The 24,322-nt window shown below is 40.8% G+C and overlaps 1 protein-coding gene across 1 annotated transcript in view; it reads left to right on the forward strand.

Moving 5' to 3' along the window:
• The window catches only part of LOC134482360 (mucin-16-like), a 55,446-nt gene extending 33,106 nt beyond the window's left edge, over positions 1 to 22,340 (forward strand). Inside the window, exons 7-13 of the mRNA XM_087589380.1 lie at positions 972 to 1,033; positions 3,825 to 3,858; positions 4,316 to 4,358; positions 6,080 to 6,208; positions 17,118 to 21,196; positions 21,299 to 21,621; positions 22,181 to 22,340. Coding sequence (XP_087445506.1) covers positions 972 to 1,033; positions 3,825 to 3,858; positions 4,316 to 4,358; positions 6,080 to 6,208; positions 17,118 to 21,196; positions 21,299 to 21,621; positions 22,181 to 22,203 — 4,693 coding nt within the window. The 3' untranslated portion in view covers positions 22,204 to 22,340. The remainder of the gene's footprint in view (positions 1 to 971; positions 1,034 to 3,824; positions 3,859 to 4,315; positions 4,359 to 6,079; positions 6,209 to 17,117; positions 21,197 to 21,298; positions 21,622 to 22,180) is intronic.
• Positions 22,341 to 24,322: the final 1,982 nt, after the last annotated feature.

Raw genomic sequence — 24,322 nt, forward strand, 5'->3', positions numbered from 1 at the left:
CCATTCCTGTCCAGGATGCTAGGTTAGACACTGGTTTGGTAGAAAATTAAAAGGTGTATTTCAAGCTCATTCTGTGCTCATTAGGATTACTTACCTCCACAAGAGAGGACAATTATGTTGTTCTCTTTATTTGGGCTCTGCATCAGGAAATCATTTTATAAATACTATCACATGACTTATTCCCTCCATGTTTAAGATTCCCTAAATCATACAAGCTAATGTCAAAATCAAGATTCAAACTTTTCCATACTAAAACTGTTCAAAGACTCCTTGCAAAATACGCATGTTAACTTATACTTGGAAGTGCAAACAGTTTCACAGTCTCAATGCAATTAGTCTTATTGTTCTTTGTTTCTGTTATTACCTTATTATGTTCATAAAAATGGATAAATGGCACAGAAACAGGCAGATTGTGACTTCGGGATTCATTCATGCGTGTGTTAAGAAGGAGCAGCTTGAACATTACAAATGCAGTGGTGGGTTTTGAAGAGCTCTAGCAGCAACAGAAATCTATTTGATGTTCGACAAGCAAACCACTTGGGTGGTACCATCATAGATAGTGAAATATTCACAAAGTATCATGGGAATAGGTGCCTTACTGCATCAGGGGCAAAGACTGTTATGATTAATGTAGTCAGGGGATTAATTCCATTGCATCTATAGATTAAAAATATCACTCGGTATAGCTATGAGAGCAAAAGCTAGAGAGGTGGTTGTGTGTATATATGTATCTGTATAATGGTTTCATTGGGCTGATTTTTGGGCCTAAATTCCTTCCCTTTCTTCTACATGGGGAAAAGTTGGAAGTAAAGTATTCCCAGACATACTCAACTGGTTAAAGAACAAATGAATAGCTTTTTAAAACAATTTATAATGTAATATAAGTTAGAAAATCAAGCAAGAACTAATCCAATGCATTGGATTAATGTTTAGTATGAATATTAACATAACATTCTTAAAATACACCACAGTGGAGTAAGACCACCAGGACAGCTAAAATCCATTTTGAAAAACTCTAACCGGCATAATTCAGGTAAGATTAAGTGTAAGTCCTCTACTGATTCTACCCTAACTATAGAAAGAACTTTGTTTGTGCTAGGAAAGTAAGGAAATCAAATATGAATATATTTATATCCATTCTTCACTTCCTGGCAACCATTTTTAGAATTCAGATTTACTTAAGATATTGTTTCTAAGAAATTTCTTTTTTTCCTTTAAAGTTGTTTTATGTATTTGCATTCTTTTTATTGAATTACATTTTATTTCTTTACACAACTTTTCCATAGGCATTCTAGACATCAATCCAGTGGTTGGCTGTCTCTGCGTCTGTCTTAGTCAGCTTCTGGTAGAGCCTCTTAGCGGACAGCCATGCTAGGCTCCTGTTTGCCAGCACAACATGGCATCAGTAATAGTGTCAGGGTTTGGTGCCTATGCATGGGATAGATCCCAAGTTGGGCCGGTCACTGGACAGCCTTTCCTTTCCTCTCTGCTCCATTTTTTACCCTGTATTTCTTTTTTTTTTCTTTTTTTTCCTTTTTTCTTTTATGGGATTTTTAAAAATTTATACAACCACCAAACTAGATAAGATGGATGAAGCAAAGAAGTGCAGGCCGACAGGAACCGGATGTAGATCTCTCCTGAGAGGCAAAGCCAGACTACAGCAAATACATAGGCAAATGCCATCATTAAACCACTGAACTGAGGACGGGACCCCCGTTGAAGGAATCAGAGAAAGGACTGAAGGAGCTTGAAGGGGCTTGAGACCCCATATGAACAACAATGCCAACCAACCAGAGCTTCTAAGAAATTTCAAATTCAAATTATATCATCTGCAATGCTACTATATTCAAATCGAACTATTGATGCATGTAGTGAACTTTGATAAAAAAAAAAAAAACTATTCCATGATTTGTGTCCTCTCTAGACACATAGCAGCAAGTTGACTTTGATATAAAATACATTTTTATTTCAGGTTTTAGCATATATACTATATATATGATTATTGCTACATGTCATAGGTGTCAGTGTGTGAAAATATGATCATATTAAAAAGCAAACCAAAAACAGTATTCAATTAATTTCATTATGTTTTGGAGACTAAATATCATTAGCATATTCTGGAATTTTTCCCTCCATAATATTTCAATCATACTTATTTTATAATTCACAGATTATCTTATAGTTATTTTTAGTTGTCTTCCATTTAATGTGAATATCTTGATATTATAAATATCTGGCTCACTCAGGAACCTTTGGAGAAGTGAATGGTGTGTGAGATTTGTAGGTAGTGCTGGGGAATGAAAACTGATATTCTTAGCATTCAATGAAAGCAGCCTCCATATGGGCTACTCTGACAGCACCTTTTCCCTGTAGTTCTATTAATTAGCAAAAGATATAGTGATACTTGATTTATATGCTGCAAGACATAATTTCCAGTAAAAAAAAACATTGGCACAGTAGATGGAAGGTTGAAAAACCACATCATTCTCCAGTACACAGCACTGAATGATCCATTGAGTGAGTCTGAATAAAATTAGATTCCAACAGTGGGAGAAGCACCACAGAATTTATCCTTTCAGCAACCTACACCACAGCATCTCTCATACCTACTGTGCCTTTGGAGAGAGCCAGCCAGAGAATAGTGTAGAGGAACCTAAATGACCCTCTTCACATAACCCTGAGGGAAACAGAATTATCATAATGTGGGTGTCTTTTTTAAAAATGTATTTCAGCACTGGAGTTTTGTTTGTGTTGTCGAGGACTGAAAGAGGCCCCACACATGCTGAGCATATGGTCCACCATAGAGACATTTTCTCAGCCCATTTGTTGATAGGACAAAAACTTGCTCTGGTCATGGGCAATGCCAAGGGGTGTGCAGTGGAGTTTTACATACTGTAAAGGAAATGAACTAGGGTTGTTCATTCTCTGAAGCATGTTTCAAGGACAGGCTTTATCCAGAGAGTGAAACTTGAGACACTCTACGGTTTATATATGGAAATATATTTTTAAAATGTTTTATGTGAGATTGCTGCTCTATCTGCAAGTTTCTTTCATGCTTCTCTCTGGAGTAATAATTCATGTTGCATAACTACTAAGGAAGTCTTTCCAGTTGCTCTTGCCATGGCCGGCAATGGAAGTTGATGTTGAACTTCTTTTTGCTGGAAATGAGCTAGGGGTCAATGCTAGATCTGAGGGCCCTTAACATCTTCTTCAGAAGATCTCGACTACAGTAACACACTGATCTCTCAAGAGCTTTGTCACACTTGCAGCTGGAAATACTTTGTAAAGGTCTTTGGGTCTCCTATATTTGACTATGCTGCAACGACTGTCACCAGAGACTGTGCTTCCCGGTGGTAGCAATGAATGTTCCCCTACAGTGAAGGAAGTTCAAGTCGACCTTTGTAGCAGCCCCTTTCACTACTGTACGAGATGAGCATGCTCACCTAGAGCGCTGCAAACATCCCTAGTCCAGAGGCAAAAAGCAGCAGTGGCAACATGACGCTGTCCTTTTAACCCTTCACTATGGGACAACAGTTCAGGCTAAGATGGTAATTTCTGTGTCTGATAGTGATCAGGATCATAGGTAATTTGCACAACAATTTTTATAAGTAGTAACTTTTGATGAAATTTTCTCTTTGTCTTTAAAATATACTAGGAAATGGGAAGAAAGGTTTTTGCATATATTTATTATTTACCAATAATTATTCACTTTAAAGGCTTTTCATAAATGGTGCCAAAGGATATAGGGTCACAAATATTAGCCTTTGTACTTATTGTCATGTTTCCTATAGTTGTTTTGTGACAAATTTTGCTTCCCTCTTTAGAAGCTGGTAAGAGACTTACAGGAACATCACCATGGTAAGAATGTGTGCATTTTACAATAAATTAATCTGTAAAAAGTATAATGTTCAGAACCTGACATTCTCTTTGCCTCTGTGTACTCTGATTTCAGCTTCTTTATTTCTTCTATAATCACAAGCTGAACAATTATCTCCCACACAGCATGAGTTATGGACAAACATCCTTAGGAAGGGAGATGATTCAGTGGATAAAGTGCTTGCCATGAGTCTGTGAGAATGGAAGTTTGGATTCTCAGAATCCACATGAGGTCTTGAGGATCTCATGTGCATCTGAATCCTGGGGCACTTATGGTGAGGCAGGAGGTGGTGAGAGAGAATCCCCTGAAGTTTACTGGCTAGTTTGCCTGGGTTTCTTATTCATGAAGAAGGGATTGAGCCACAAAACCAAGGTTGGAAGAATGTTGCATGCTGTTATTCTAAAGGCTCCCTGACAAGCCCTCCTTTCTTGTTCCTAGGTGTGTGAATGTGGATAATGTCAGCTCTACCTCCTCTGTGAAGGTAAAATTCTTCTTTGTGAGTTTAATTTTCTTATGAATTTTGTTACAATTCAGCAATAGTGTAACTATCCCAGTTTTATATGGAAAGATTGCTCAAGGGAGTCCACATTGTAGATGTGGAGATTTCTACAAACTGCAAGTGAGCAGTAAGTCCTTGTGGGTAGTGGTGGCCAATAAGAGAATGGACTCAAAAGACATAGTGAGTGGAAGACTGAGCACAGTCCTCGTACAATAGAAGATGTCTGACGTTTGACAAGTATTGTTTGCAGAAATGAGTACATGTTCGACTGATTTTAAAATGTGACTGTTACTAGACCATAATATTTCTTTTTTAAAAAATTTTTATTAGATATATTTCTTTACTTACTTTTCCAATGTTTTTCCCCTTCCTGGTTTCCAGTCTATGAGCCCCCATCCCTTCCCCCTCACCCTCTCCCATATCGGTTTTCCTGGGCTGGAGAGATGGCTCAGTGGTTAAAAGCACTGACTGAAAGAACCAAAAAAAAAAAAAACAAAAAACAAAAAAACAAAAAAACAAAAAAAAAGAGCACTGACTGCTCTTCCAGAGGTCTTGATGAATCCAATTCCCAGCAACCACATGTTGACTGACGACCATCTATAATGAGATCTGATGATCTCTCCTGGTGTGTCTGAAGATAGCTACTGTATACTTATATATAATAAGTACTTCTTAGTAAGTCCAGACATTTCTATAATCCATGAATCTCCTAAGTGACTTTACCCTCAGGAAAATGCATGCAATTTTTATCTACCTTTGGACACTGCTATTTTAGGATTCTGTATGAGAGCATCTCCTTGGTCTCTCTATTTCATGTGTATTTACACTAAGGAGAAATTGTGGCTATGTAGCAGTTTGTAATATGTTCATCAAATTTGTCTTATGAGAATAGAGCATTTTCTATTTGATTCTATGAGGGTATGTTGAAAGCTCTTCATCTAGAAAAACAACAAGTGTTTTTCCCAATTATCCAGCATTTTTAGATGCAGGGAGTCAATTACTGTATATTTCCATTTAAGTTCTTCTTTATGGATTTTAAAATAATATAAACTTATATTCTTTGTGCCACATTCAAACAGTTAAAATATTGTAGTGCTTTACTTAGATATTTCCATATTCAGTCTGAGGCTGCTTTATCACTGTGAGCTGCTCAAGGTTAAGAAACCTGTTTCTATATAACCTATAGCCCTATAGTGAGGGGCTGTGTGAATGATTTTTGAATGTGACTCAGTGGACCAATTTGTTTCTATAAAGCAGTTTCACCGGTTCTATGGTATGGACAGTGCTAGCAATTAAATTGCCATTTATTTGTAAATGAAAACTGTGCATTTTGTGATTCCCCACAATGGAAGAGTAAGACTGTTAGAAGGGGCCTCATTAATATTAATAATCATCTTAAACTAGAAGCAGAATAATTGACTGATAATGAATTAAGCTTAGTCTCAACAAGAACAAGGTCAAGTTTGTCAGTTAATGATTTTCTCTTAATCTAGGCTAGCATAAATATTTTAACTTCTTGATGGTATCCTATTAAGTTGTAAATAGGCATATAAGAAGATATTTTATATTTAATAATTTTGATTTTCATGTGTCAATATCCTGTAATTCCTAAAGAACATTGTTGATTTGAAAGCATGCATCCTAAAAGAATAGAGTTAATTTCGAGACCAAATAAAAAGTAAACTCTCTTCTCTGCATTGCAGGGAGAATCGGGAAGAAAATTCCATATAATACCTAAGAAGATCCAGAACATTTTTAGAAAATCTGGAGTTTATGTGTGTTCTCGAGGAGAGCCAGTACCTGATGTATGGAAAGCAAAAAAATCCATAATGGTAATTCCCCTCATTTGAGAAGTAACCTATTTCCTTTTCTGAAGGGGAGTGATGGGTGTTTGTGCCTATGCCTTTCTAGTGCAAGTAGTGAACGAGTAGAGAAAGATCAGCCTTGAGCATTCCCTTCACACTCTCCATATCCTCACTCCTTGCCAGTCACTGCATTAGGCAGTGCTTCTCAACCTTCCTAATGCTGTGACCTTTAATACAGTTCCTCATGCTGTGGTGATTCCCAACCATACAACTGTTTTGTTGCTACTGCATCAGTGTCAGATTGATAATATCATCAACTGTAATGTCGTATTGGTATTTTCAGAAGGTCTTTGCCAACCTGTGTGAGACTGTTCTATGCCCTCCTCCAATAGGGTATGACAGACAGGTTGAGAAGCACTGTCATAAAATGTAATAATAGTAAATTAGACTATGGAAACAGAAGAAAAAACAGAAAATGAGCATGTTTTTAACTCACTGAGGAGAACTCATAAAAATACAGAAACCAAATAGTACATGCTCCTGGAAATAGGTACAGTAAACTTGAAAGCGACCACCATAGTTGTGCTTCATTTACTTTGGATTGACTGACTTTATGTGTGTGAATGTTTTGCGTGTATTCTGTCTGTATACCATGTGCGTGTGCTTCCCACAAAAATCAGAAGAGGTCATTTCATCCTTTGTTCTTGTTGTTCCAGAACTTTGTCAGCCAATATTATGTGTTTTACAAAGCAAAGCCAGGTGTCCTGGAGGAGCAATGAATGTTTTAAACTCCTCAGCCCCTTTTCCAGCACACAGATTTAATATGTTTGATAGGCAAAAAGATTAAAATTATCATCAGGGGAAATAAGAAGTCAGTCTTCTGATATTTCTTAACTTCCTGGACAGGACCTCAGCATTCTGGTTTTACCCATTGAAGTCCAAAGTACTTATAGGCAGGGTGCCCACAACAGGTGGCTGGGTATGTTGGTGTACACAGTTAATTCACGAACTCATAAAGCAGGCAGGGTGGTCTCTGTCAGTTCAAGGACGTCCTGTTCTTAATTTATTTGGGGAGTAGGAGAATGTAAGTTGAATTGTGGGTATCAAAAGATAACTTGTATGAATCAATCTTTCCCTTCCTCTGTTTCCAGTCTCAGGTATCAAATTCAAGTTATCAGTCAGGCTGCCAAGTAGGTTTATCACATTGGTAGTATGATTTACACTTTGGTTAGCATTAACAGACAAACAGTAGATAAACTCTGCATGTGTGTGTGTGTGTGGGGGGGGTTATTTAACATTAACACAAATGCTAAGCAGTGCATGGGAGGATCAGACAAAGAGATGGGAGTTCATGTGATTGAACACTTGGCCACTGATGGGAGATTGTTTAACTTTTGGGGTCTGGCCTTGCTAGCAGAAGGTTTTCAGTGGTAGATTTTAATGGCTATGACTACTTGTGGTACCAGTACTGTGTTATCTGCTTCCCGGTCTACCAGCATGTGAGAACCAACAATGTACTGCCAAAAGTCAGGCCTCCCTGTTCCTTCCTTGAAATAAGTGACTGGTTTTCCCCATCAGATATTTTGTCACAGAAAGTACAGAAACAAATTCAAAAGTAACAGCCATCTTTCCTGTTTAAATCCCCTTTCAGAAGTTACAAAGCAAGCAGAAGGGTGTGTCTGCTGATCTTACACACACTACTTACTCCTTACTCCACTGCATACTGTCAACACGTAGCTAACTACCTTCCTCTAGACCTCTAATTTCATCATTAGGAAAGAGGAAGTTCAGATATAATTATTACACATAATGGAATCATTAGAAACTGTAATTTACAGAAACCAAACTCAAATGCTCTTCGTTTATGCCTAGATCAATTTGGTTTCCAATTAACTACTACAGGTGATGAACCTGAGTAATTTTTATTCTAGGAAGACCTTAGCAAAGACATAGAACTCAGGTACTTTAATAAACAGAAATTCACTCGGCAATCACCTTCTATTGCAGTGAAAAGTCATTAGAATTTTCTAAAGTAAAATTTCTAATGCAAACACATTTTGTCCTAACTAGAATTTTATGATGCTATGGAATGTACAAATAATGGTGATAAATATAGTAACTAAATTTTATATGCCCATGATTAGAATACAATCCACAATATCATTACAGCAGTGGGATCTTACAGAGACAACTAAGACAAAGGTAGTTTCCATTCTTCCAAGGAATAAATGTCACTGAAGTAAAACTAAACATCATTTCTGATGTTAAATTTGAATAAAACCAAACGAACACAAGACTTCCCACAAGACTACATGGCAAATGCGGTGTAATGAGTATAAAATAAAAAAATGAAAGACCTTAGCTAGTTAATACCAGTTCTCTACCCCATGCTAGCGGAATACCAGGTATAAGTCATTATAAACAAGTACAGCCAGCAGGATTTACAATGACACAGGCACATTTCAAAGGTGATGCCTAGTTTGGCTGAAAGAAAAAGATCACATGAATGAGAAATTCACACTTACTACATTTCATTTTTATTCTAAACGGCTATACACCAATCTCTCTCCTTTTATTTTAAAAGCAGTAAATATATATATATATACATATATACATATACTTGCATATATATGCATGTATACACATCTTCTCACGTACACATATGTAGTTAGAAATACATACATGCGTATAAGTGCACACACATGTGTATATGCATATTTGCCAGCCAGATGGTTCAATGGGGTAGTGATAAGTAGTCTGGTAACACATTGCATATGAAAACATGACTATGTGTGTAACATACCCCATGGTTTGCTATATTCAAGTCTGTCTTTCTCAGGAAATCCAAGGAACTTAAATTCTCTCATGATCCATTTTAATAGTGTGAACACTAAGAGGAAATGCATGCTTCTTCAACATTATTCTTTGATCAACAGTCCTCCTTCACCTGTTCTGTTGAATCTTCTCTGTGATATATTGCTTGTTGATGCAGAGAATGTTTGACGTGTCAGTTTTGCAAGTAAGAAACGTAAATCATCCTCAAACCTGGCACTGAAAGTCAAAAGTAGACTGCCATGTTATGGGTTTCCCTGAGGTGTAAGGAAGAACAAACATGTGAAGATCTTATTTCTTATGCAGTATGAGTCAATGAGGCTTCCCATTTACAATGCAGCATCAAACCCATTCACAAGCCCAACTTCCTGAATTTATCTATTTAAATCAACGAGTGTTCCGGGCATCCTATCTAAGCTAGCTTTATGGAATTTGATAACACATTTTGTGACCAAATCCCCTGGGTAACACCACTTCACAGCTTTGAATGAATCCTTCAGAGTCTGTTAAATACACTCTTATTGTAACTAGCTGATGCTTATGTTAGTCACTTTCTATAGTTGTAAAAAATATCATGGGAAAGAAAATGTTTAGAAGAAAGAGATAGTGTGAAGTGGGTCTCTTGGTTAAATTGGATACAGAAATCACCATCATGATTCAGGCAGACAAGCATGACGATGAAGCAGCAGCTGAGAGATCACATCTTGACCTACACAGGAAAGAGAGAACTTAGTGGAAATGACACCAGTCTATTGAAATCTTTTTTTTTTATTAACTTGAGTATTTCTTATTTACATTTCGAGTGTTATTCCCTTTCCTGGTTTCTAGGCCAACATCCCCCTAATCCCTCCCCCTCCCCTTCTTTATGGGTGTTCCCCTCCCCATCCTCCCCCCATTGCTGCCCTCCCCCCAACAATCACGTTCACTGGGGGTTCAGTCTTAGCAGCACCAAGGGCTTCCCCTTCCACTGGTGATCTTACTAGAATATTTATTGCTACCTATGAGGTCAGAGTCCAGAGTCCAGGGTCAGTCCATGTATAGTCTTTAGGTAGTGGCTTAGTCCCTGGAAGCTCTGGTTGCTTGGCATTGTTGTTCATATGGGGTCTCGAGCTCCTTCGAGCTCTTCGAGTTCTTTCTCTGATTCCTTCAACGGGGGTCCCGTTCTCAGTTCAGTGGTTTGCTGCTGGCATTTGGCTATGTATTTGCTGTATTCTGGCTGTGTCTCTCAGGAGAGATCTACATCCGTATCCTGACGGCATGCACTTCATCGCTTTATCCATATTGTCTAATTGGGTGGCTGTATATGTATGGGCCACATGTGGGGCAGGCTCTGAATGGGTGTTCCTTCTGTGTCTGTTTTAATCTTTGCCTCTCTATTCCCTGCCAAGGGTATTCTTGTTCCCCATTTAAAGAAGGAGTGAAGCATTCACATTTTGATCATCCGTCTTGAGTTTCATTTGTTCTATGCATCTAGGGTAATTCAAGCATTTGGGCTAATAGCCACTTATCAATGAGTGCATACCATGTGTGTTTTTCTGTGATTGGGTTGCCTCACTCAGGATGATATTTTCCAGTTCCAACCATTTGCCTATTAATTTCATAAAGTCATTGTTTTTGATAGCTGAGTAATATTCCATTGTGTAGATGTACCACATTTTCTGTATCCATTCCTCTGTTGAAGGGCATCTGGGTTCTTTCCAGCTTCTGGCTATTATAAATAAGGCTGCTATGAACATAGTGGAGCACATGTCTTTTTTATATGTCGGGGCAACTTTTGGGTATGTGCCCAAGAGAGGTATAGCTGGATCCTCAGGCAGTTCAATGTCCAATTTTCTGAGGAACCTCCAGACTGATTTCCAGAATGGTTGCACCAGTCTGCTTTCCCACCAACAATGGAGGAGTGTTCCTCTTTCTCCACATCCTCGCCAGCATTTGTGGTCACCTGAGTTTTTGATCTTACCCATTCTCACTGGTGTGAGGTGAAATCTCAGGGTTGTTTTGATTTGCATTTCCATTATGACTAACGATGTTGAACATTACTTTAGGTGTTTCTCAGCCATTTCGCCTTCCTCAGCTGTGAATTCTTTGTTTAGCTCAGAACCTAATTTTTTAATAGGGTTATTTGTCTTGCTGCGGTCTAACTTCTTCAGTTCTTTGTATATTTTGGATGTAAGGCCTCTATCTGTTGTAGGATTGGTAAAGATCTTTTCCCAATCGGTTGTTGGCCGTTTTGTCCTACCCTCAGTGTCCTTTGCCTTACAGAAGCTTTGCAATTTTATGAGATCCCATTTGTCGATTCTTGATCTTAGAGCATAAGCCATTGGTGTTTTGTTCAGGAAATTTTTTCCAGTGCCCATGTGTTCCAGATGCTTCCCTAGTTTTTCTTCTATTAGTTTGAGTGTATCTGGTTTGATGTGGAGGTCCTTTATACACTTGGACTTAAGCTTTGTACAGGGTGATAAGCATGGATCGATCTGCATTCTTCTACATGTTGACCTCCAGTTGAACCAGCACCATTTGCTGAAAATGCTATCTTTTTTCCATTGGATGGTTTTGGCTCCTTTGTCAAAAATCAAGTGACCATAGGTGTGTGGGTTCATTTCTGGGTCTTCAATTCTGTTTCATTGGACTATCTGTCTGTCTCTGTTCCAATACCATGCAGTTTTTATCATTATTGCTCTGTAATACTGCTTGAGTTCAGGGATAGTGATTCCCCCTGAAGTCCTTTTATTGTTGAGGATAGTTTTAGCTATCTTGGGCTTTTTGTTGATGAATTTGCAGATTGTTCTTTCTAACTCTTTGAAGAACTGGATTGGTATTTTGATGGGGATTGCATTGAATCTGTAGATCGCTTTTGGTAAGATGGCCATTTTTACTATATTAATCCTGCCAATCCATGAGCATGGAAGATCTTTCCATCTTCTGAGGTCTTCTTCAATTTCTTTCTTCAGAGTCTTGAAGTTCTTATTGTACAGATCTTTTACTTGCTTGGATAAAGTCACACCGAGGTACTTTATATTATTTGGATCTATTATGAAGGGTGTTATTTCCCTAATTTCTTTCACAGCTTTTTCTCTTTTGTGTAGAGGAAGGCTACTGATTTATTTGAGTTAATTTTATACCCAGCCACTTTGCTGAAGTTGTTGATCAGCTTTAGTAGTTCTCTGGTGGAACTTTTGGGATCACTTAAATGTACTATCATATCATCTGCAAATAGTGATATTTTGACTTCTTCTTTTCCAATCTGTATCCTCTTGACCTCCATTTGTTGTCTGATTGCTCTGGCTAGAACTTCAAGAACTATATTGAATAAGTAGGGAGAGAGTGGGCAGCCTTGTCTAGTCCCTGATTTTAGTGGGATTGCTTCAAGTTTCTCTCCATATAGTTTAATGTTAGCAACTGGTTTGCTGTATATGGCTTTTACTATGTTTAGGTATGGGCCTTGAATTCCTATTCTTTCCAGGACTTTTATCATGAAGGGGTGTTGAATTTTGTCAAATGCTTTCTCAGCATCTAATGAAATGATCATGTGGTTTTGTTCTTTCAGTTTGTTTATATAATGGATCACGTTGATGGTTTTCCGTATATAAACCATCCCTGCATGCCTGGGATGAAGCCTACTTGATCATGGTGGATGATTGTTTTGATGTGCTCTTGGATTTGGTTTGCCAGATATTTATTGAGTATTCTTGCGTCGATATTCATAAGGGAAATTGTTCTGAGGTTCTCTTTCTTTGTTGGGTCTTTGTGTGGTTAAGGTGTAAGAGTAATTGTGGCTTCATAGAAGGAATTCGGTAGTGCTCCATTTGTTTCATTTTTGTGGAATAGTTTGGAGAATATTGGTATGAGGTCTTCTATGAAGGTCTGATAGAATTCTGCACTGAATCCGTCTGGACCTGGGCCCTTTTTGGTTGGGAGACCTTTAATGACTGCTTCTATTTCCTTAGGAGTTATGGGGTTGTTTATCTGGTTTATCTGTTCCTGATTTAACTTTGGTACCTGGTATCTCTCTAGGAAATTGTCCATTTCCTGCAGATTTTCAAGTTTTGTTGAATACAGGCTTTTATACTAAGATCTGATGATTTTTTGAATTTCGTCTGAATCTGTAGTTATGTCTCCCTTTTCATTTCTGATTTTGTTAATTTGGACACACTCTCTGTGTCCTCTGGTTAGTCTGGCTAAGGGTTTATCTATCTTGTTGATTTTCTCAAAGAACCAACTTTTGGTTCTGTTGATTCTTTCTATGTTCCTTTTTGTTTCCACTTGGTTGATTTCAGCTCTGAGTTTGATTATTTCCTGCCTTCTACTCCTCCTGGGTGTGTTTGCTTCTTTTTGTTCTAGAGCGTTTAGGTGTGTTGTCAAGCTGCTGACATATGCTGTTTCCTGTTTCTTTCTGCAGGCACTCAGCATTATGAGTTTTCCTCATATCACAGCTTTCATTGTTTCCCATAAGTTTGGGTATGTTGTACCTTCGTTTTCATTAAATTCTAAGCAGTCTTTAATTTCTTTCTTTATTTCTTCCTTGACCTGGTTATCATTGAATAGAGCATTGTTTAATTTCCACGTATATGTGGACATTTTTCCATTATTGTTATTGAAGACCAACTTTAGGCCATGGTGGTCTGATAAGATGCATGGGATTATTTCTATCTTTCTGTACCTGTTGAGGCCCGTTTTTGACCAATTATATGGTCAGTTTTGGAGAAAGTACCATGAGGAGCTGAGAAGAAGGTATATCCTTTTGCTTTAGGATAGAATGTTCTATAAATATCCGTTAAGTCCATTTGGCTCATGACTTCTCTTAATCTGTCTAGGTCTCTGTTTAATTTCTTTTTCCATGATCTGTCCATTGATGAGAGTGGGGTGTTGAAATCTCCTACTATTATTGTGTGAGGTGCAATGTGTGTTTTGAGCTTTTGTAAGGTTTCTTTTATGTGTGAAGGTGCCCTTGTATTCGGGGCATAGATATTTAGGATTGAGAGTTCATCTTGGTGGATTTTTCCTTTGATGAATATAAAGTGTCCTTCCTTATGTTTTTTGATGACTTTTGGTTGATAATTGATTTTATTTGACATTAGAATGGCTACTCCAGCTTCCTTCTTCTGACCATTTGCTTGGAAAGTTGTTTTCCAGCCTTTCACTCTGAGGTAGTGTCTCTCTTTGTCTCTGAGGTGTGTTTCCTGTAGGCAGCAGAATGCAGGGTCCTCGTTGCGTATCCAGTTTGTTAATCTATGTCTTTTCATTGGGGAGTTGAGGCCATTGATGTTGAGAGATATTAAGGAATAGTGATTATTGCTTCCTTTTATATTCATATTTGGATATGAGGTTATGTTTGTGTGCTTTTCTTCTCTTTGTTTATTGCCAAGACGATTAGTTTCTTGCTTCTTCTAGGGTATCTCTTGCCTCCTTATGTTGGGCTTTACCATTTATTATCCTTTGTAGTGCTGGATTTGTAGAAAGATATTGTGTAAATTTGGTTTTGTCCTGGAATATCTTGGTTTCTTCATCTATGTTAATTGAGAGTTTTGCAGGATACAGTAACCTGGGCTGGCATTTGTGTTCTCTTAGGTTTTGTATGACATCTGTCCAGGATCTTCTGGATTTTATAGTTTCTGGCGAAAAGTCTGTGTGATTCTGATAGGTCTGCCTTTATGTTACTTGATCTTTTTCCCTTACTGCTTTTAATATTCTTTCTTTATTTTGTGCGTTTGGTGTTTTGACTATTATGTGACGGGAGGTGTTTCTTTTCTGGTCCAATCTATTTCGAGTTCTGTAGGCTTTTTGTATGCTTATGGGTATCTCTTTCTTTAGGTTAGGGAAGATTTCTTCTATGATTTTGTTGAAGATATTTACTGGTCCTTTGACCTTGGAGTCTTCACTCTCTTCTATACCTATTATCCTTAGGTTTGATCTTCTCATTGAGTCCTGGATTTCCTGTATGTTTTGGACCAGTATCTTTTTCCGCTTTACATTATCTTTGACTGTTGAGTCGATGATTTCTATGGAATCTTCTGCTCCTGAGATTCTCTCTTCCATATCTTGTATTCTGTTGGTGAAGCTCGTATCTACAGCTCCTTGTCTCTTCTTTAGGTTTTCTATATCCAGGGTTGTTTCCATGTGTTCTTTCTTGATTGCTTCTATTTCCATTTTCAATTCCTTCAACTGTTTGATTGTGTTTTCCTGGAATTCTTTCAGGGATTTTTGTGACTCCTCTCTATGGGCTTCTACTTGTTTATTTATGTTTTCCTGGAATTCTTTTAGGGATTATTGCGATTCCTCTCTGTCGGCCTCTACTTGTTCTCTAAGGGAGTTATTCACGTCTTTCTGGAAGTTCTCCAGCATCATGATCAAATATGATTTTGAAACTAGATCTTGCTTTTCTGGTGTGTTTGGATATTCCGTGTTTGCTTTGGTGGGAGAATTGGGTTCCGATGATGCCATGTAGTCTTGGTTTCTGTTGCTTGGGTTCCTGTGCTTGCCTCTCGCCATCAGATTATCTCTAGTGTTACTTTGTTCTGCTATTTCTGACAGTGGCTAGACTGTCCTATATGCCTGTTTTTCAGGAGTGCTGTAGACCTGTTTTCCTGTTTTCTTTCAGCCAGTTATGGGAACAGAGTGTTCTGCTTTGGGGCGTGTAGTTTTTCCTTTCTACAGGTCTTCAGCTGTTCCTGTGGGCCTGTGCCCTGAATTGACCAGGCAGGTCACTTGGAGCAGAAAAGTTGGTCTTACCTGTGATCCGGAGGCTCAAGGTTGCTCATGGGGTATTGCTTATGAGCTCTCCGCGGCGGCAGCCACCAGGAAGTTCTGAGCCACCCTTTCCGGGAGCTTCTGTGCACCAGGGTTCCAGATGGCATTTGGTTTTCCTCTGGAGTCAGTAATGTGTGCAGAGTGCAGTCTCTTCTGGTTTCCCAGGCATGTCTGCCTCTCTGAAGGTTTAGCTCTCCCTCCCACGGGATTTGGGTGCAGAGAACTGTTTATATGGTCGGTCCCTTCAGGTTCCGGCGGTGTCTCAGATGCCAAAAGAAAGCACTGTTGTTCTACTCTGTTTCCAGCTCTGTCTCTCTATTGAAATCTTAAACCTCATCCTGGCAACAGTTTTACTACAAAACAGCCCCACCACCTACTCCTTTTGAAAATAATTCAGCGCTCTCCACAGCAAGCATAATGTGAGCCTATGGGGCTGTTGACATTCAAGCCACCACAGAGGTGCTGGATGAGGTCTTAATATACATCCTGTAAGTGTAGCAATAGTCATGATGTTACAGAATAGTTGACGATACTGTGCCCTCCTCCCAGATTGCGTTGTTTACTTATAAACAAATTTCTACTAATTGCTGTGGTTCAGCCTTTGCACAGACCTTTAATCTCTCAAACTGGAATGTAGACATTTCCTTAGTACCCACCCTTAATGCTAAGTAATCAATGTAACCTTAGTTTATAGAATGAAGCACCTCGTTTAAAAGTGATGCTTAATTGCATGAAAGAGAAGGTGATTATCCAGAGAAAGATTTGGTATAAAGAATATTCCCAACTCTCTCACGAAGGAATAAGAAAAGTGGCTACTTGAGGGGTAGTGCAGCAGAAAGTACAAAAAGACAGAGAGAGAGAGAGAGAGAGAGAGAGAGAGAGAGAGAGGAGGGAGGGAGGGGCAGAGGGAGGGAGGTGGCCTTTTTACTTGGAGAGTTTCAGAGAGAAATAGTGCAGAATGAACCATAGAATATGAAGGAAAGAGAATATTACAAAATCATTATTTAGAGGAAGAGTAGAGCAAAACATCAGAGGCCAAGAGTCACATTTTGTCCTTTCTATTTATATATTTCCATCTTACAAGGAAAAATGACTTTAGGTAGCAAAGAGCAGAAGAAATCTAAGTATAAACCTAAAGAGATCCACAGTAAAGACTTTGAAAAACTCTGGGCCAATTACTCAAGCAGACAGGAAGCAGACTTCACTGAATGTCACTGAATGTAGTGCTAAATTTCGACAGAATACACAAATAGTTTGGGGACTATGAATCCAGGTTCTGACATTATCAGAAGGGTGATAGAATGAATAAAATCAGTAAATTTTCAATCAAAAGTATCACTGCTAATTTTCGTTTTAGGATGAAAAATATAAAACAGATAATTTCTATGCTGTGTCTTCTGAGCATAGAAATTCTATTCCTAAGGCTACTGTTGATCGTGAAGCTTCCACCTCTACTGCTGACAGCCTGGATGCTGCCGAGCCTGACCCGACAAATTCTACAAATGCTACTGACTGTCTGGCTGCTCTTGAGCGTGAGCTGACTAATTCCAACAACACTGCTGACTGTCTGGCTGACCTTGAGCCTGATCCGACGATTTCTACCAATGCCGCTGACTTTCAGGCTGCTGTTGCACCAGAGCCAACTAGGTCCACCCACCCTGCTGACTGTCTGCCTGATGTGGAACCAGAGCCAACTATGTCCACCCACCCTGCTGACACTCTGGCTGCTCTTGAGCCTGAGCTGACTAATTTCAACAACACTGCTGACTGTCTGGCTGACCTTGAGCCTGAGCCAAACATGTCCACCCACCCTGCTGACAGTCTGCCTGATGTGGAACCAGAGCCAACTATGTCCAATCACCCTGCTGACACTCTGGCTGCTCTTGAGCCTGAACTGACTAATTCCAACAACACTGCTGACTGTCTGGCTGACCTTGAGCCTGAGCCAAACATGTCCACCCACCCTGCTGACAGTCTTCCTGATGTGGAACCAGAGCCAACTATGTCCACCCACCCTGCTGACACTCTGGCTGCTCTTGAGCCTGAGCTGACCAATTTCAACAACACTGCTGACTGTCTGGCTGATCTTGAGCCTGATCCGACTATTTCTACCAATGCCGCTGACTTTCAGGCTGCTGTTGCACCAGAGCCAACTAGGTCCACCCACCCTGCTGACTGTCTGCCTGATGTGGAACCAGAGCCAACTATGTCCACCCACCATGCTGACACTCTGGCTGCTCTTGAGCCTGAGCTGACTAATTTCAACAACACTGCTGACTGTCTGGCTGACCTTGAGCCTGATCCGACTATTTCTACCAATGCCGCTGACTTTCAGGCTGCTGTTGCACCAGAGCCAACTAGGTCCACCCACCCTGCTGACTGTCTGCCTGATGTGGAACCAGAGCCAACTATGTCCACCCACCCTGCTGACACTCTGGCTGCTCTTGAGCCTGAACTGACTAATTCCAACAACACTGCTGACTGTCTGGCTGACCTTGAGCCTGATCCGACTATTTCTACCAATGCCGCTGACTGTCGGGCTGCTGTTGCACCAGAGCCCGCTATGTCCACCAACCCTGCTGACAGTATGGCAGCTGTTGAGCCTGAGCCGACTATGTCCACCCACCCTGCTGACATTCTGACTGCTGACGAGCCTGAACATAATACTTCTACCAAAGCTGCTGACTGTCTGGCTGACCTTGAGCCTGAGCCAAACATGTCCACCCACCCTGCTGACAGTCTGCCTGATATGGAACCAGAGCCAACTATGTCCAATCACCGTGCTGACACACTGGCTGCTCTTGAGCCTGAGTCGACTAAATCCTCCAATGCTGCTGACTGTCTGGCCTATGTTGAGCCAGAGCCAGCTATGTCCACCCACCGTGCCGACAGTCTGGCTGCTCTTGAGCATGAGCTGTCTCATGCCAACAAAGATGCTGACTGTCTGGCTTCTCTCAAGGCTGAGCTGATTAATTCCACCAATGCTACTGATTGTCTGGCTTCTGTTGGGACCGAGACAACCATGTCCACCCAGCCTACTGACAATTTGGCAGCTGTTGAGCCTGAACATAATAATTCCACCAATACTGCTGACGGTCTGGACTCTGTTGAACAAGAGCCAGCTAAGCCCACTTACCGTGCCGACAGTCTGGCTGCTCTTGAGCATGAGCTGACTAATTCCAACAACACTGCTGACTGTCTGGCTTCTCAGAAGGCTGAGTCAATTGATTCTACCAATGCTACTGATTGTTTGGCTTCTGTTGGGACTGAGACAACTATGTCCACCCACCCTGCTGACAATATGGCTACTGATGAGCTTGAGCCTACACATTCCACCAATGCTGCTTACTTTCTGGCCGCTCTTGAGCCCCAGTCGACTAATTCCTCCAATGCTGCTGATATTCTGGCTTCTGTTGGGTCTGAGACAACCATGTCTACCCACCTTGCTGATATTCCTATTGCTCATGAGCCTGACTATAATGATTCTACCAATGCTGCTGACAGTCTGGACTCCGTTGAGCCAGAGCCAGCTATGTCCACCCACCGTGCCGACAGTCTGGCTGCTCTTGAGCATGAGCTGTCTCATGCCAACAAAGCTGCTGACTGTCTGGCTTCTCTCAAGGCTGAGCCAACCATGTCCACCCAGCCTGCTGACAGTTCGGCAGCTGTTGAGCCTGAGCCTACAATTTCCACCAGAGCTGCTGATTGTCTGGCTACTGTTCTGCCGGAGCTAATTAGGTCAATCCACCCTGCTGACTGTCTGGACTCTGTTCAGCCTGAGTCATCTATGTCCACACACCCAGCTGATAATATGGCTACTGATGAGCTTGAGCCTAAAAATTCGACCAACGCTGTTTACTGTCTGGCTGCTCTTGAGACTGAGTCGACTAAATCCTCCAATGCTGCTGACTGTCTGGCCTATGTTGAGCCAGAGCCAGAGCCAGGCATGTCCACCCACCGTGCCGACAGTCTGGCTTCTCTTGAGCATGAGCTGACTAATTCCAACAACACTGCTGACTGTCTGGCTTCTCAGAAGGCAGAGTCAATTGATTCTACCAATGCTACTGATTGTTTGGCTTCTGTTGGGACTGAGACAACTATGTCCACCCACCCTGCTGACAATATGGCTACTGATGAGCTTGAGCCTACACATTCCACCAATGCTGCTTACTGTCTGGCTGCTCTTGAGCCTGAGTCGACTAAATCCTCCAGTGCTGCTGACTGCCTGGCCTATGTTGAGCCAGAGCCAGCTATGTCCACCCACCGTGCCGACAGTCTGGCTGCTCTTGAGCATGAGCTGTCTCATGCCAACAAAGATGCTGGCTGTCTGGCTTCTCTCAAGGCTGAGCTGATTAATTCCACCAATGCTACTGATTGTCTGGCTTCTGTTGGGACTGAGACAACCATGTCCACCCAGCCTGCTGACAGTTTGGCAGCTGTTGAGCCTGAACATAATAATTCCACCAATGCTGCTGACGGTCTGGACTCTATTGAACAAGAGCCAGCTATGCCCACCCACCGTTCTGACAGTCTGGCTGCTCTTGAGCATGAGCTGTCTCATGCCAATAAAGCTGCTGACTGTCTGGCTTCTCTCAAGGCTGAGCCAACCATGTCCACCCAGCCTGCTGACACTTTGGCATCTGTTGAGCCTGAGCCTACTTTTTCCACCAAAGCTGCTGATTGTCTGGCTACTGTTCAGCCTGAGCTAACTAGGTCAAACCACCCTGCTGACTGTCTGGATTCTGTTCAGCCTGAGTCATCTATGTCCCCACACCCTGCTGACAGTTTGGTAGCTATTGAGCCTGAACTGACTAATTCCACCAAAGCTGCTGACTTTCTGGGTGCTGTTGATCCCGAGTCAACCAAATCCACCCACCCTGCTGACAGTATGGCAGTTGATGAGCCTGAGCTGCCTAATTCCAACATTGCTGCTGACTGTCTGGACGACCTTGAGCCTGATACGACTATTTCTACCAATGCCGCTGACTGTCAGGCTGCTGTTGGGTCTGAGACAACCATGTCCACCCAGCCTGCTGACAGTTTGGCAGCTGTTGAGCCTGAGCCGACTAATTCCACCAAAGCTGCTGACTGTCTGGACTCTGCTGAGCCAGAGCCAACTATGGCCACCCACCATGCTGACATTCTGACTGCTGTTGAGCCTGAACATACTAATTGCTCCAGTACTGCTGACTGTCTGCCTGCTGTTCAGCCTGAGTCCAGTATGTCCACCCACCCTGCTGACAGTATGGCTGCTATTGATGCTGAGCCTACAGATCCTGCCATTGTTGCTGACTGTCTGGCTGCTCTTGAACCTCGGCTGTCTGTTACATGTGCTGCTGACAGTAGTGTGTTAGTTGAGAGTCATGACTCAGGACCAGCTAGTCACATTGGATTGGATTATGTTGTTGATTTACCTCTTTACAAGGAGAGTACAAGGTACAAACCCCATGCTGACCCAGATCCCACTCCTGGTTCCTGCACTTGTTATTCCCTTGACTCCATTCAAATGACTAACTTGACTCTTTTGATATCCCTTAGTGAAGAAGAAATATTTGATTCTGCTACTTCAGATGAGAAATCTTCTTTTACCCCTGACGTAGAAGAAGGTCTGCCTGCTACTCAGGGTGCTGAGGATATTTTTCATGCTTCCGCACGAGCTGAACCAATAAACCACAGCTTGAACCTTCTCAGGGAGAGTGGATATCTTCGGGCAACAGAGATACCACGCATACCTTTTTTGCTCTTCATATGGCTTATATCCTCACTTTTATCCATCATAACATGGATGAAAATCCAAATTCAACAAGCATGGCATGAAGAAAATGGCCAAGGAGCTCCCACTAACAAGAGAGTCGGACCAGGTAAGTTAAACTAAAATAGTAGCTTAAAATAGATTAAGATTGTTTTAGTAGAAACCTAGGTCTCTTTTGTTAATAAATTTCATACTTCTATAGGGCTATTTACGCATAACCTAGAACCTGAAAAATTTATTTTTTCTCAATTTATAGAAAATAATTTTCATAATGTAACAAATCCAGTTTAGAGAAATACAACTGACCAGGTAATATTTTTTCCTACTTGGATGTTTCCTATTCTAGAATGAGGAGATTATTGTCACTTCCAGTGAAAACATGTGTTTCCTGAATGACTAAGCCGGGAAAACTTCCTGTTAAATGTTATTGTCTATTTATCGCTGTCATTCTGAACTCTGACTTCTGAAGTTAGCATAGCCTTTGACCGCAACATTCCAAAAGAAGCAACTTCTGAGATTAAAAATAACAAGAGAAGCATCCACCTTCTCACTGTTTCTCTCTACATTGATCCAGATGATAATGACACTGATGTTGTTGATGCTGGGCATGACAATATCACCAGTGATGTGCCTGATGATACTGTTGATAATTCTTCTTTTTCTTCTAGTGGCTGCGGCTCCTGATCCCTAGACCCTTGATGCTCCTCCAGGATCGAATGGAATATCAAAACATAGTCTGTGTGGGAGAATTGATCATATATATAAATTTTAAAATAAAATGTTCAATCTGATTGTAGACTGAAGTAAAAATTGATTGTTTCATTGGAGTCTCAGTTGTGCCATGTGATGCTTCCTGGAAACTTTTTTCAATTATTTTCAATTTTAATATTTACTTATTTACTTTACATCCTGCTCACTGCCCATTCCCGGTGAGCCTCTCCCATAATTGTTCCCTTGTGCCCCACTCTCCTTCTCCTCTCAGTGGGTAGGGGCCATTTGGTTATCTTCCCACCCTGGAACATGAAGTCTCTGTGAGACTAATCCCTTCCTCTCCCACTGAGTCCAGAGGACACAATCTAGCTAGAAGAACCTATTCTGCATACAGGCAACATCCTTTAGGATAACCCATGCTGTAATTGTTTGGGACTCACACAAAGATCAAGCTGCACATCTCATACCTATGTGTGTGGAGGCTTAGGACCAGCCTCTGTATGTTCTTTGGTTGGTGGTTCAGTCTCTAAGAGCCCTAAGAGTCCAGGTCAGTTGATTTTGTTAGTCTTCCTGTGGCGTTCTTATCGTCTGAGGGACTGCAATCCTTCCACTTATTTTTCCATGACAGTCTTCAATATCCATCCAATTTTAGCTGGGAGTGTTCATCTAAGTCAGCTTCTGGGTGAACCCTCTCATGGGACAGCCTATGCTAGACTCTGTCTGCAAGCATAACAGGATATCATTAATAGTGTCAGGGACTGTTGCTTGACAATGTGATGGGTTTCAAGTTGGGTAGGCTGGTGGTTGGCTTTTCCCTCAGTCTCTCCTCCAGCCCTGTTACTTCATTGACTGTAGACAGGAAAAAAATTGGATTTAAAGTTTTGTGGTTGGGTTGATGTTCGAATTGCTCCAGTGGGCTTCCTGCGTAGCTAGAAGAGCCAGTCACCCCAGGCTCTGTATCCCCAAGGCTGTGATTTACAACCTCCACTGATTCATGTGTGCCTCCCCTATCCCATTCTCTGTCTCTCTCTCTGAGGTTGTACCCTCACTCAACACCCTTACAAGTTACAGATCTCCATTCATTATCATGGTTCCCTCCTCCTTCCCACACTGAACCCTGCCTGACCCTATCCCTTTCTATCTCCTTTCTTAATCAGCTCCTTTCATCCATCCATATGCCTTCCATGACCATTCTATATTCTCAAATATCCTTTCTTGTGCCCTTCTTTTTCTACCTTCTTGGGTCTGTAGAGTCTATCATGGGCATCCTGTATTTTATGGGCTGCCTCCTGAGAGGGAAGGGTCATGCTTACCTTCCTTTTCACTGAGCCCCACTGGATTGCATTCCTATTTAGGGCTCCTAGGCATAAGAGGCCTGTATAACTAAAGAAAGCCAATCCTAGGCCTTCTATAAGAAAACAAAATCATTGAATTAAGTCATAAATACTTTTCCAATGTTTCTTTTAGAGCTCATCTATTGAGCACTTTAATATGTTTAAGTTAAAGAAATTGCATTTTGTTTTCTTTTTATATCGTTAAATTGATTAGATTTATATGTAGGAGATTTTGCTGCTGTGCATTTTCTATGCAGTATGTGTGATAGAATTCAGTACTGGTTCCCCTGGAATTGGAGTTACAGATAGTTGTGAGTGACCAGCAATGTGCTAGCAATTAAAACTGAGAGCTCTACAATCAAAACTAGAACTCTTAACAGCCCATCCATCTCTAAAGGTATATATATATATATATATCTCAACATGGTAAATTTTATCATAAAATCTTATGAAATTTCAATACACTGTCTAGTTTACGTAAAAAAAAATTCACTAAGAACATTTTACTCCAATGTGACCTGTGTTTGCAGATGGGTCAAAGACATTTTGAATTGGATCTATGACCCTGAACCCCAGTACTCACATTGTGTACATGTGTACATCTTGTTTGTGCATTGATCCACATATGAAAGATAGAGACTGATATTGTCTTTCTCTCACTTTACCCCCCACACGTGGATTACTGTGTTTGGGCCAAAGGACAATGCCACTTGACAGTTCTGTTCTGCTAGACTGTGGGTTCTAGGGACTGAATTCAGGCCATCA

The sequence above is a fragment of the Rattus norvegicus genome, chromosome 16 (assembly GCF_021556685.1).
Source record: "Rattus norvegicus strain SHRSP/BbbUtx chromosome 16, alternate assembly SHRSP_T2T, whole genome shotgun sequence".
In the NCBI taxonomy this organism is placed as follows: Eukaryota; Metazoa; Chordata; class Mammalia; order Rodentia; family Muridae; genus Rattus; species Rattus norvegicus.